We start from the raw sequence: 14,723 nt of genomic DNA, 5'->3' as shown, positions 1-14,723 counted from the left end.
CTATACAAGTTCAATGCCTTCCCGACTTCGCACTCATCTCTGACAAAACAAACGACCAAAGCCTGTAAAGATATGTAACACAGGCTGACCTTACCAACAACATGGAGCAGACTAGCAGCAAAGAGAACGCTTGTTGGTGCACTTCATAACTGAACATACAACCTGGCCTGAAGCGTTTGCCTGTTTTGATTTGATAGATTAAAATGTCGAGTCTACCACTTATGTGCACTCAAGCAGCGGCAGTAATTTGGAGTTCAGATTAATGGGCACAACATTTCCGTTCTCTATCTCGCGCATACCCTTTCTGATCCCCTCCCACTACTGATAAATTCCTGAGCACTGGACAGTAGTGCCTTTAGGAACGACAGCACTGAAGGGTAGCCTTTTCATCCTTCAGCTTTTTCACTGCCTCTTGCCAACAGTTCATTATTCTTTGCTTGAGCAATGCTGGGGATAGGCACTGTATGGATTTCCAACTCTCTTGAAAAGCTTCCTAATGATTGCCACCTTTGGTGTAGCAACCCATAATGCTTCAAGTAGTATTTTCTTTGCCGTAGGCCTGACAAGTTTGTCTTCGACACAGAGGCTCGATGGTGAAGTAACTCGTTTTCCCAGCAAGCCATTAGAATAACTCCAGCAGTTTTTGTAGTAGGACAAGTTTCCTAACGGCTCATAGTAGTTTGCGCTATCTGCTTCACTTGCTGCTCTCACTTTTCTCTCTGCTGGCGATTCAAAAGGCTGCAAGGTACTATGTCACATGCATAGTGAAAATTTTTTCGCAATCAAAACTTCGGTAAATGTGGCAGCAGCGCACTCTAGCTGCCATGGGCAAATACCTTGATAAAATTGTGTAAATTTATAACTCGACCAAGTTTGTACTTTTCTGCACGTTGTTTTGCTCTTCTCAACATGGTTACTAGGCAAGGCACGGCAGCAGGTAGTGCACGCAGTGGCCTGTCAGTATTTTTCCACATACAGCCGCTAACCAATTTTTCAGAGTTAGCAGGACCTAGGAAAATCCGCAAGCCTAAAAAAAAATATTTTTTTTTTTTTCTTGAAAAATCAGCTTCCGTACACTTTGCTTGCAAGCTGAAGAGGCACCAAAGGTTATAGTCAACAATACCGATATTGCACACAAATCAAAGCACTAGACAAAATTGAAAAATATCATTATCGCTTTGTTTTCATCTCGAATGTACAGACATCCATATTCTAAGTGTTCATTACACAAAATTACTGTGATGTGGACAGTTTGGCAGTTTTTTAGAGACATCCGATATTAGAACATTTTTTTGGGCCATTGAAGATGGAATGAAGGTTCTTTGATGGCGTATGTATGTATGGCCCCGCTGAACAATGTTCAATATTCAAGAGTTACTATTACTGTTTGCTATTCGCATACCCTTTCCTTTTTTCACAACTAATTGATTAAAATTAGATGTGCTAGCCAGAGACCACTAGAAAACATGTCTCTAAGCCCCACATTGTAGGTGCATGCTTCCAATAGAGGCAGAATGCTTTGCAAGGCCACTTGCTAGTCTAACGAAAGCACTAAAAAAGTGTACCCACCAGAAGAGACCCTCCCAGGTGGGGAAGTAAGTGCCCTTGAACAGGGTGTGCTCCAGGATGCCCTCCACACCACCCAGGGCCTGGATCATGTCTGTGCGGTAGTTGTTCAGGTTCCACAGCTTGCCGTCATGCCGCTGGTGGGTCCACCAGAATGGGTTCTGCTTCAGCACCTGCAATCCACACAATCCACTCTTAGGGCCCCATCCATTGGCTCTCAACTCTCCTTATTACAGGAAAGTGAGCGTTTTTTACTGTTTTCAGATCAAATTTTCCCCTGAATTTGTGTAGAACATAAAAAAAAATATATATATAGGTATATTCAAACGACAACATAGAATGCGCTTTCCAAAGAACTGTTTTTTTTTTTTTTCCAGCCATAATATTAAATGTCGAGATTTTGTGTTGCCTGCATAGGCAACTAAGGCCTCTATGTGCCAAACACAGGATTAAAATTAGGTGTACGAATTTCACAGTAAAGCACCCTTTTTAATGAAGTGTGGTTTGTACAGTGTCAAATTCATTAAACGCATTATACTGAATTACACAATATAGCAAACTAATTCCTCCCTCCCTCTTTTTATACTAGTTTGATATATGCAGGTTTGGGTGTACTATAGCTTCAACTACTGAGCAGATTTCATTACTAAAATGAGCCAAAACGATTATGCACCACAAGTGTAATGTTGGTTCTCACCACATTAACCAACTGAGCTGCAGACAACATTGGATTTTAATCACAACTACAAGACCTCTCTTACCTACGTCATAAGAGATATATTTCTTGTCCAATGGGAAAAAACATAGGATTTCGATCACAATTAAAAAAACCCTTTTCCAACCCACATCATAATTTTTTTATTTAAGAAACAGCGCAAAGGACGGGACACAGAGACACAAGAAAGCACAAACACAGCGCCTTGTGTTTGTGCTTTCTTGTGTCCCTGTGTCCCGTCCTTTGCGCTGTTTCTTAAATATGCAAAACCAACTAGCCCGCCAACTCGCTCTTATTAACCACATCATAAGCATGTGCGTTTCCGGTCCAATGGGCAAAATGTGTGGCATACAGAGGGGAGCTATAATAGGGAGAAGAAAGGTGGCAGGGAACACCTGTCATAGGCTTGTTGACATCCAATTGTTTACGCCAGAAAGAGGTTTAGCCCCATTTGATTTTAGAATGTCTTATGTGGACTACCACTAACACTGCGGCAAGTGTCCTTGCTCTCTAAATGTAATGGATGGCAAACAAAACAAAGCACTTTGCAAAGAATGCCTACCTGGTACTGCTTGAAGTCTGTCCGGACACGCCAGCCCTTGTCATAGGCCAATGTGTGTCGATCCTTCTGAAACAGTGTGTTGATTCGTGGGATTCCACGGTCCCAGCTGTCTTCCAAGTCTTCCAGTGTAAGGCGCCTGGAAAACAGACCTCAGTCATTTTCTCAGCGTAGTAAAACTCCACACTAAGCCTTCACAGCTGCTGTTCTTTGTAACTGAATGATTTTCGAAATGCAGGCTGCATCCAGGTATGATAGTCACGGTAAGCGATCGTGGAAGTAGCCCTTCTCAAGACAATTGAATCGCACGTTGCGGTGCAGGCTGCCCACCTCTGACAGGCGTGCAACGACAAACTTGATGAAGAATGGTGAGCCTTTTTTCTTGGAATAAGTCCAGCACTTAAGGTTCTGATTTTATGAACTTTGCATCATCCCGTGGCGATGATGGCTATCAGCCACAGATTAGCCAGTTAACCAACCCACAGCTACTGATTGGTAGCCCTGGGCGTTTCTCTCGCTTTCATCTGCGTGGTTCTTCCACTGCACCAGAACGTTACCCATTCTTCTACATGGTTTTACCCAGTTTTATCGTCTCTCTCCATTTTGGAGGCTCACAGCCTCGTAACTAAGCCACATTATTGTGGGGGCGTTTCTTTGACCATGTGCCAAAAGCCGGCTGCTTAATGCAGCAGCATATATTTTGAATTATCTGTAGCAGAACAGATTTGCAATAAAATTAACAGGCTTTATTTATACATAGGCTTCCACAGAGCTTGGCAGCAGTGCAGCTCAAATTATCCGAAACTAACGAGCTTTCATGGTACCATGATTCAAGTGGTTCTAGCTAATTTCCTTGCTCCCACTCAATAATTCCAACATTTTCCCCCGATCCTTCGAAGTTCGAATTACCAAGCTTATTGTTCTAGATATGCGAATAAATTCTAGGAGCTCATGCAGTTGGCTACGACCGGGCTTTAGATTATGTGAAAAGCTTGTAACCAAATGGAGTAAACAAATCCCTTTTTAAGCACTCTGGCACTGCATTCTTTCCATGCGCATCGTAATCAATCCTCACGCAAACAAAATAGCACACTTCAACATCCCAGAATGTGGTACACTGGTTACCTGTTTTGTGCAAGTGCTTCTTGGCGCTTCAGGGCGTATTCGGCCCACACTCGCTGGGAGTCGATGAATTCACTCTCCCAAGGCTGGATGTAGCGGTACAAGTTTGGTATCACCTGGTCCTCATCGTGGCTCATGCCTGACCGGAAGTGAGTGATGCCCACGTCTGTCTGCTTGGACCACCTGTTACAGAGAGCCATGTACAGAAGGTCAGAGCCAAGGCTGCTAAGATAACAAAATGATGGCCAACCACAGCAGTGATAAATTCTGCCTTCTGGTAACATCTTAGAGCATGTATGTGACACTGCACTGCAGATGAGAACAGGCAAAATTTATAAGGTCATTCATACAGCAAAAGGTTGAGTGTAAACATAGTAGCCTTTCTTATGCAGTGAACGTCAGGAATATTAGATGCTTCTTCCAGCCGGCAGATTTAGTTGACTAAGAACAACTGTATGGATACCTGATGTGCATATATAGGCAATGTTCTAAAAGCTTGACTTCATTTCCAGCTCAAATACTGAAACCCAGATGATGAAACGGTTTAATCATAGTGATGCAACATTTGTAAAAAATGTAAGGCCATCAAGCAAACTATGTAGCCCATGTGACAGCTCAGAAATCTGTGATTCCATGTGGTTAAATCAACACCATATAAAGGCTGCAAAACTCTACAAGTTAGCTTCCCTGCACAGAGAACACCCCTCTACTGTGGCAGTAAAACCCGTTTTGGGGGCAGAAACTGCTTGGAGTGCTGGAAATATCTAATGTCTGGATAATGTGGTACATGCTTCTAGCATGCTTCTGCCTCCTGCTGCTGTAGTGATTCTAAAGGGATCAAGTGTATCCCTGCCAAGCCGTTGCTTCGCAGGTAGAGTGCACCTTCCATGTGTTGCTGTTGCAATGGAAGGATGAAATGCAGCTTTGTCAATATACTACAGCTCAGCAAGAAGGTCTATGAAATACAGCTTAGAATAGTCTTGCACCAAACTTTTACCTCTAGCACGGGTCGTGCAACCATGCTGAAAGGGGTTTTCGTTATGCAGAAAGGATGAAAGGGTCTATAGTAGCTGTTAATCTACGTCATTCATTATTCTCTGCACACTGAAAGAGTTTAATTTTGTTACTATGACTATGCAATAAAAAGGTCTTAGAAAGGAAGAAAAAAATTCAACAGCATGTGATGTCAATGCTAGCTCATGGAGTGAGCCACAGTTGCTGACCTGAGGTCCGACTGTGGGATGAGCACATGACCCATGGAAAGCATGCCCAGGCCACCTAGCTCCTTGGGCGTGTAAAATACCACAGGTGGAAAGCGACTCGGCATCTTGGAGTTGAGACCAATCTTGATACGTGTCTGTATCTTGTTCTCACACTTGACCAACAAGTCAAGCAGCTCTTGGGTGTTCACCACAGCCTCCCGGAAGTAGGTCATCAAGCCAATCAAAGCTGTGTTCCACTTGTTCACAATCTGCAGTCATGTGGAGTGGGAATAAACGAAAAAAAGAGAGAAGTGGAAATATGTAATTAGGTACTATACAAGACCATCACCAAAGTTGAAAAAGTATGTAGGCTATTCGCGGAGGCTGTGTACTCATAACAATGCAGAACCAAGGTATAGGCCATGACAACTTTTAAACCTTGTTATAAAATGGCTGTTCCCAAGGCAAGGCTATCACGGGATGCATGAGTCACTATTAAAACATACTGTCCGAGTGCACCTGAGCACAAAATGCAGACTGACTTAAAGATATATCTGTGCATACAGTTAGTATCTGTGAGATAAGCTCACGTTGCCTTACAATGATGTGACAACAACTTCGGTAACCTCCTGCGGGGTTACTGGGTCCGAAACTACATAACTGAGTCTGGCTTGTCACTCAAGCAAGATCGGTGTTCCTATCACCTTTATCTTAATTTTGCCCCTGACTGTTAGCTCTGCAATTGTATGGCTGAGCATTTATTGCTCTGAGCTGCGCGTGCGCCCCTATGGTGCGCCCCCATGGTGCGCCCCCATAGTACTTAATTTGGTGAAAAACGAAACAGCATTCGATGCCCTGCAATGGACGACCAGTACAATACCTTTTACAACTCAACTGAACCGATACTGTATGCACACCATCAGGTAGTAGCCAAGTCATTGCTTCGACTCAAATGAAACCCACCTAGAAATAGCCGCCAGCTTTCAGGAAGTTTCTGCCTACCCACTGATGGTATTCCTGTGCTTACAGAACAGGAATGTGGATAACAATGACTTCAGCCCAGCCATTGCAAACGCTAATGCAACCGGACGACACAGAGCCAAGAAGAAAAGACCCCACGCATGTCGTATGCACCGATGTCCTGTTGTCTGCTAATGTCACCCTATTTCAGTGCATAGGACACTTTTTCCTGAAACGCCTTTCTCAATGACTTTGTTAGTATCCTTAACCAATTGATAGTGAGAAAGATAGGCACTGTCATGAAAAACACGAGTATGACGAAAGGTTGACATGCGAAGGCTAAAACAAAACCGAAGAACAGTGCTGATTACTCATTTCATGCACTGCCAAAGGCTGACTTTTGGGAAGCGGCCACTTATTCACGGTGGCTTCACTTTCTGACACCCCATGTGGCAGCCTACCATCTGGAGGCAACATTAGGCTCGCAACACTCACTTTGGTGAAGGTGGTAGATCCGGAAGCCATGAGGATCTGTCGGACTCTATTGTGGAAACGCTGCATGGACTCATCATCCACACGCAGGAAGCACTGTGCTGTTCTCTCCTTGGTGACCTGCACCGCAACATGTCGTTCACTTAATATTTATGTATTCTTGAATTCTGCACAATAGTTATTTCTGAAAAAGCCCACACAGAATATTTATCCTCAGAAAAAACCACAACTTACAATAATGGGAATACTTTGATTCGTTCCTGTTCAGCAAATTCCTCCTTGAATAGACTACTGGATGGATGGATGGATGGAATATAGGAGCGTCCCCTTTGAAACGGGGTGGTAGCAGTAGCTTTCATGCTCATTTTTCTCCCTATATCTTAATTATTGATTTAGAATGGTTAACTAAACCACCATTCTATTTATTAAATTTTGTTCCTACATTACTAACATTATGTCACTTCTCTGCTTTTAAGCCACCAATCTTCCAGTCGTTTTTTGCTAGTTTCCACCACCGGTTTATTCGCCCGGCCACCGTTATCTCTAAAGCCCAGAGCTTCAGGAACAGTGATTGCGCCTGCACCAACTTCCGGATGGATACCATTACATTCGAGTATAATATGGTCAATTGTTTCACTGGAGTTTCCACATACAGCACATGCGTCATCTCCATTGTTAAATTTCTTTTTGTAGCTGCGTGTTCTAAGGCACCCTGATCTAGCTTCAAAAAGTAGGGCACTGCCTCTTGAGTTATCAAAGAAATCTTCCTTCCTGATCTGCATTTTCCACTTTCGGTATAATTCCACACTCTGTTTCTTTTCCATCGAATTTATCCAATTTTTACCTTCTGTGTTTTTCACCTGTTGCTTAATGCTCTTTATTTCTCCGTCCTTGTTACTAGCATACTTACTAGCTAGTTTCCTAGTTCTTTTCCTCCATTGTGAGTCAACGCATTGTGAGTCAACGCCTACCACTACTGAATTTATTTACCAACGCCCTCATGTGAACTATTTAACTAAAATAAAAAACTGCAAGAGTTGATGCTACACAGGAATTTAGCTGTACCTGAAATACAGTGCCTGCCACTATTTTCCTAAATAGTAGTTAGGCAAAAATGAAAGCAAGCTTCACATCCCATCAGGTTAGCGTAGACTGCAAGCGTTATGTTTGGCAACAGGAGCAGAGTTCATAATTGTGTCACTCTGCCAAATAATACCACCACAGGACGTTGCGCCTGGCCTCTTATCTCCCGGTGGTAGCTTCGTTATTGAAAGTGTGGCTATCTCCTCGACGTCAAATTATCTGATCGATGGACACACAGGAACCGGATTTCACTACCACTTCCAGTTCCAGTGTTTCCACCAATCAGATGACTTGAGATCGAGGAGCTAGCGACACATTCAATAACAACAAAAACTCAGAATACGAACCCTGGAGCAGAAGGTACCATCTCTGGAAGCTCCTTGTATTTAGAAATGCCTTGAAAATCGCTTGTCGTGAAGAAAACTTTTTTTTTCCACCCACTTCCCAATTCCTCAACAACGAGGGCAGCGTAAACCTTCAGGCAGTGCACAATGTTTGCAGCCATGAGAGACGCTGACGTCGCATCCTTGCGTTGCACAACATTCAAAATGCTTATACATTTTCTCGAAGTCACGAAGCCCGAAAAATCAGAACTCTAAGATAGCAAAAGCTTTCACAAATAGATCTTCTTGGGCTTTGATAGCGCCATGAGAATTATAACTTTAAACTGTACGCAGGTGGCCTAGCCGACTACAAATGTACACGGAAGCAGCTGCAATTACAAATACAAAATGTTGCCAGCCCCTCATGTCAGCCTCAGCTACTTTGGCTTTGATCAGCTGCATAATGGTGCTGAAGCTGAAGGTTCCGCTGAAGGTTCAGTGATACCAGCCGCATAAAAACCATTCCTGCGCGCGCAAGGGCAGCTTATTGCAAGATATAGGGCAGTGGCCATATAATCGGAAAGATCAGTGAAAAATCGGGTGTCTTCTAGGTGGATCAGGAAGGTTGGCAGGTATGCACAGCAAGCAGTTATTGGCTGCACGTGGGGCTCACCCATAGTCAGTTCTGCTATCACTAGTGACACTGTACACACCTGGAGTAGTTTGCAGCAGTGCCTAGTTCACACACTGCCGACATTGTGGTCATCAGTCATACGGCACTCACTGTGAGTAGTGAGCTGTGTTTTCATTAAGAATGTCATTAATTCCAGACACAATGTCTTGCAAAAAAAAAAAAAAAAAAAAGAATTTGTCTTGCCCCTCAAAATTTATTGAGGTATGAAATAAAAGAAACCTCATGAAAATCTGCTCTGCAGTTCCTGAGATATGGCTGTCCTTAGCAGCTACACTAGGCAAAAAAAATGGTTCCGAGAAAACGGCTGAGAAAACGCAAACTTCTTTGTTTGTCGAGATATCACAATAAAATATTTTATGGTAGGCTCGCAGCATGGACATTTGAATAACTACTAAGTTTCATAGAGCTGTGCACGCTGGTTCTCAAGTTACAGGAGTATATCCTATGGGTCACATGGGTTCAGGCCTGGAGAACTTGCAGAATGTGTTGGCATTGTGAAATTCATAGTGGTAATTTCTGGATAGGTGTCACAGGGCAAGACAAGGCCCTTTTTTAAACTTTCGTTATTTTTAAGTTCCACTATAACAGATGCTAAGACACTGAAGGTATCGATGCAGTCGTTGGTGGCGCGCTTCGCCATGTGGACGGCCTTCGCGTCCATGCACTGAACGTGTGTCGGATCTTGAGGTATAGTGAGACAGCAAACAATGAGAGCAAAGAGTTGGAGCAGACGACACGCGGGGGCAGCCGGCGGAGACCATCGCGTCAGCGAGCGCCGCAGCCAATAGCAGTCGCCCGATCCCCACCATTTTTGCGAAGCACGCGGTTTGCCCAATCGCAGCCTTGAATTCAATCGCGGGAAACTCGAGAGCCATCGTGAGGCTCCCAATCGGACGCAAGCCACGCCTCGACCACGCTGCAAAACAAAGTGCAAGAATTCACAAACAAAACAAGACCAAGATGGCAGCACTCGATTCGGCGGGAGAGGAATGGCGCGCCCGTGAAGTTCCGAAATTTTCGGCGCTTGCTTGCAGCTCTGCGGCCGCCACTGCTTGTTACATAATTTCCAGTATTTCTATGAGCTCGGCATTGATAACTACAAAAAAAGTAGTTTATAATACATACTACCGGAATATATAATCTTCCAAAAATCGACTGTTTCGCGATTTTTCGGTTTTCAAAGGTCGCGTCCCCCCTTAAGCTGTAAACAGATCTGTGCAAAGAATGAATTGACATGGATCTGTTTGCAGCTGAAGGGATTCCCGTTCCCCATGGTTCTGAATAAAAATTTCGTTTGTTTTGATGATACAAATTTTTTTTGTGACCCCATAAGATTTCATTACCAAAATTCTCCTGTATTATCAACACCTGATGGTACGACAAAGATAGGAGTAGAGAGTTATAGCCTCAATTCTTGAAGCTGTAAGTTGCGGCATATTAGGGGGCATATAATGCTAGGAATACTGGTGAGGAAAACAACAGCATTAGGAAAAAAAAAAAAAAAGCTTACCTCATTCTGCAGGTTCCACACTCCGTCCTTGTGGCTGAACTCTTCGTGAGTCATGCGACACTTGGGCAGGATGCGGCATTCAAAGCCGCCCATGTTGAACAGCAGGTTTGGGTTGTCTTTGCTGTACACCGAGACAAAGCTGCTCTCCCACTGGACAGTGGTCACTGACCTTGGAAGCCGGTTCTTTATGTCCCAAAACACAGCACGGCCCCTGCATCATGCACAGAACAGTAAGTGGCTGCTCTATCTTGACTGGTACCAATGCTCAACATATAACAGAACACATTCAAAACTTAATGTTACCAATGGAACAATAACTGAAGTTCAATACAGTAATACTATGCACTCCTTTTTGTGGCTATTCAACAGGTGTGATGTGAAGATTGCTGCCAGGTTCAGTGTGAATGGCCACGTGTGTAGGATCACTACTCAACCAAGAAATGCAATACAGCTACAACTTCTCAACGTTACTGTCAAGCTCACTTGTAGTGCAAGGCTCTAATATATTTGTTAAGCATCAGATATTCTGTCATGAACCTCTCAAGCTAAGCTCTGCATTCAAGTAGACCGATGTCTCACTCAAGCAGCATAGCATCAAAACATGGCTCTCACTTACAGGTTGACGTCGTGCTTCATGAGGCGCATACGAGCATCTCTGGGCCAGCACTTCTTATTGTTGTACCCGACAATGTTCTCATTGTTTGGGTCAGGGTGCTCCGTGAGGTAGCGCTGGATCAGATCTCTCGCTTCTTCAGCTGTGAACCTGAAACAGACAAATGCAGTGTTGTGCGAGCTGAGAGCAGTGCCATGAAAAGTGAACGTGAAGTGTTTGGTGTAGGCCTGTGCGAATATTTGATTATATTTGAATGTCTGGTGTTCGAAATCTCGAAATACTCATCTTCAGTGAATAAAGTTTATAGAATGTTTGCTTCACATGGTTTCGGTTTTAAGCACTACTCCATGATTGCATAGCGGCACGCGCACTGCTAAGGTTCAACTTCGTGGACACTTCCTTGGCATAAGCATAGCAGGCCTGCATGGTCACACGTATGCCGGAGCTGGTCTGGGCATATTTGTGGCAGCGGACGTAAATAGACGCCGAGATATGTACATGTCAGGTGTCTGCAAACACCGCTGCCCGCACTGTGCATGCGCCAGAACCGGCATAGCGGCGCAAGCACCGAATAGTAGACGACGCGAGACTCTCTTGACGTGAGAGCTGACTGCAGCTGTTGTAACTCCTCATGAAATTAGATAGCATGCGCGACGATGTCAGCATGAAACGAAACTAGCATGAGGCACACAGCAATGGCTGTCTATTTCTGACGCCCGAAGCGGGGTGGCACAGGAAAAGCTGCCTTGATTTTCAACTGAAATTTGGAATTGTATAACCGACACATCAAAGAAACCCATGCCACTTTGTTACAACATGGAAGAAAAAGAAGTATGCAAGAACAAATCAGCAACCGACCTGAAGAAGACGTGGATGCGGTCAATGTAGCGCGAGTAAAGGCGCACAGGGTGTGCCGTCTCAGTGGCAACATCCTGGAAGGAGAGGAAGTCGTTGGGCACCTGTGGAGGTCCCGCCATCTCGGAGGCTCGCTGCAGCCCTAACACCAGCAAATCCAGCACCAGGCCATAGTATTGGACAATGAACGAGGAGAACTGCAGGCCCCGGATGATGCCATACGAGTTTGTGTGGTTCATGTCCTTGTAGTTGATGATGACGTTGTTCTTGGCAGTCATATAGTCAGCAATGTTGTGGTCAACAATGAGGCGCAGCAGTCTGTTGAGCAGTGTCAGGTCCATTTTCTCATACATCTTTTCAAAGCGCGACTCTAGCATGACATTGCACTCGCCCTCGGCCGTGTCCCAGACATCCTGCAGGTTGTTGATGCCCTGGCACCATTTGTAGACCAGCAGCGGGGGAGGCTCCGAGTCGGCCGGCTTGATCCAGGGTGGGAAGAGGCGCCGCTTGTCCGCCTCGTACCACAGGTACTGGTCCAGGTAGGCATCTGTGATTTTCTCCAGGGGCTCAACATCATACACCGGGATCAGGTGGCTGTACAGGTCCATGAACTCGATGCCCACCTGCACAGGGTGGCATGTGCATTGTAAGCAACTTCAGTACCATAATTACCAAAGACAGCCAAGGGCAGATAAGATTGCCACAGTGACACACCACCACCTCCATTCTACCAAGCATGCTACAGAGCACTGCCTGTCAGCTACACAAGTGCTTACCTCCTTGAAGGCTCGCTGTGTGAGCAGGTGACGCTTGATGCGTGACAGTGCCTCGTGAGGGTTGTCATATGCCTGCTCGATGAGACCCAGTTCTTCTCGCTGAGACTGGTTCAAACGGCTCTTCACACTGCGACGGATTACCAAGACAGTGCTTGAAATGGCTTAGCACAGTGCATTGCAAAGCAAAAGGTATCATTCAATATGGAATCCAGTAAACAGAAAGGTGCACACAAAGTGACACGCGCAGAGAAATTGAAAACTCCTACAAACGGAAGACGGCACAACACCTTCTAACTAAGCTTTCATGTAAAGTAAATACCATATTTGTTCATGTAATGAACTCGCTGTTTTTTTTTTGTTTTGTTTTTTCACAAGTTAACATCAATGTAAGGGAAGAGTTTATGAACTAAGACAAAAAAGTTCTGACAAACTTTTTTGCGAACCGAAATTTGATATAACCTGTCAGTATGTCTACTATTTGCAAAAAGCACATGGTCAGCAGCGATTGTGTCGCTGGTTTCGGGCATTGTTTGCTTTAAAAGGTGTTTATTATTATCACAGCCCGATCATAAGTTTGTGATCTCCGACATCCAAAACCCATTTGTAGAGCGCCTTCTCCCCGTCGCTGAACGCAGGGAGCCGAAGACGCTGTGCACTTGTCCACGTGGTCTCTCGTGCTTGTGCTTTGATGACAGCTTTGTTCCTCAGAATGGTACTCAAAGTGCTCCTTGGAATGCCAGATAAATCCGAAAGAATGCACTTCTTTTTGCCGTTCTCCGCAAGCTGAATTATCTCGAGCTTGGTGCCACTCCATTTTTTCACATTCACCGCCATCACAGCATTACGCACACCTGCGCATCACACTCGACACGACTACCTACAGAGCCTCCACAGAATGCTACGATGGCGACGCCACTGCTAACACTAAAACGCAAAAGCAGCATTTGATTACGCCGCTGCAGCCGCTGATGAAGCGGCACTGTCAGCGGTTGTGAGATGCCGACGATTTCTTTGGCTGTCAACATGCCGACGTGGCATCTGTGGTGCTGTAAGCGCCTGCAAGGTAACCCTGAACGTTTGCTGCACTGCACAACACACTTGTAGTGCAACAAAGCCTACTGCCTCCTATTAAAGTGAGGTAGGACTTGGCGTAGCGAAGTTCGTTATATCCCTTTTATGCCAAACTGAGTTCGCTATACAAAGTTAAAAATACGTGTTTGACAACAATATTTCGGAAGAGTTCGTTTAATAATTCGTTATATGCGTGTTTGTTTGACTTAAATGTACTGCAATGTAAGCAGTTATTATCAGCTTTTCTTTTTCCTTGGGGGGGGGGGGGGGGGGGGGGGGGGGGTCATTAGATTATCAGAACATTGGATAATTCAAATATTTTTTTTTTCCAGTCCCTTGAGGTTCGAATTTAACAAGCTTCCACAATACACACCCTGCTGATACATAGTGCACTCAGACCCCACCTGTAGGCTTCCTTCAGCCTTTCCAAGGCCAGAATGAGCAGCTTGGTGTCATGCTTGTAGGACAACGGTGGGAAGGGGATGGGCGAAAATCGCCGGCTCTCCAGCCAGTGTACAGTTGTCGTGTAGATGGCCACTGCTTCTTCGGCACTGATGTACGGGCCATCCTGCACAGCAGTGTGATGTGATCATTGCAGCAATCAACACTCCTTCCGTACAATCATGGCAAGTGTTCCAGGTTACTACGAATGTCTTCGCACCATCATATAGTGCCCAGAAAAGCAGCAAACAGAGCAATGTCACATCCTGTACTCTAGTAATGCACCCTAGAGGCGGTTGCAACAATACAAGGCAAGCATAAACCTTTCATGAAACAGATTTGGTGCTTAACTGTGCACAGCAGTGCAAATGGATAAAGGTCGTCTTCAACTTCTACATACCCATTCCAAACTCCTCCAATTTCAGACAAGGTTTCAAGCCCTAAATGCACTACATTCTGCCACAAAAAAATTAGCTACATTACATAGGCAAAAGTGGGCCAGTGAGAAGCCCACCTTGAGGTAGTTGTGCTGCCTCTCCTGCTCAGCCTTCAGGTAGAGTCGTGTCAGCCGGCCAAGATTTTTCTTGCAGACTGTCTTGTCCACAGTGGCACCACGGCGGATGCGCTCCCGGTTGTAGTGGGCGGTGTTGGTCCACCAGTCTGCCTTCATCTTGACGTAGCGCAAGATCATGTTCTCAATGGGGATGGGCAGGCCAGGAACCTGGAAGCCAGGAAAGCAGA

The 14,723-nt window shown here is 44.9% G+C and overlaps 1 protein-coding gene across 1 annotated transcript in view; it reads right to left on the bottom strand.

The window, feature by feature from the left end:
* Prp8 (pre-mRNA processing factor 8) overlaps positions 1–14,723 on the bottom strand; it is a 65,188-nt gene that overhangs the window by 27,135 nt on the left and 23,330 nt on the right. The window contains exons 14-24 of the mRNA XM_084599408.1: positions 14,497–14,703; positions 13,946–14,109; positions 12,471–12,597; positions 11,698–12,317; positions 10,843–10,989; positions 10,227–10,437; positions 6,620–6,736; positions 5,186–5,433; positions 3,966–4,145; positions 2,844–2,979; positions 1,570–1,739 (exon numbers count right to left, since the gene is read on the bottom strand). Coding sequence (XP_084455534.1) covers positions 1,570–1,739; positions 2,844–2,979; positions 3,966–4,145; positions 5,186–5,433; positions 6,620–6,736; positions 10,227–10,437; positions 10,843–10,989; positions 11,698–12,317; positions 12,471–12,597; positions 13,946–14,109; positions 14,497–14,703 — 2,327 coding nt within the window. The remainder of the gene's footprint in view (positions 1–1,569; positions 1,740–2,843; positions 2,980–3,965; positions 4,146–5,185; positions 5,434–6,619; positions 6,737–10,226; positions 10,438–10,842; positions 10,990–11,697; positions 12,318–12,470; positions 12,598–13,945; positions 14,110–14,496; positions 14,704–14,723) is intronic.

Source organism: Amblyomma maculatum, chromosome 3 (genome assembly GCF_055883805.1).
Source record: "Amblyomma maculatum isolate TAMU_Amacu chromosome 3, ASM5588380v1, whole genome shotgun sequence".
Taxonomy (NCBI): domain Eukaryota; kingdom Metazoa; phylum Arthropoda; class Arachnida; order Ixodida; family Ixodidae; genus Amblyomma; species Amblyomma maculatum.
This window is presented reverse-complemented; position numbering and strand designations above follow the sequence as displayed.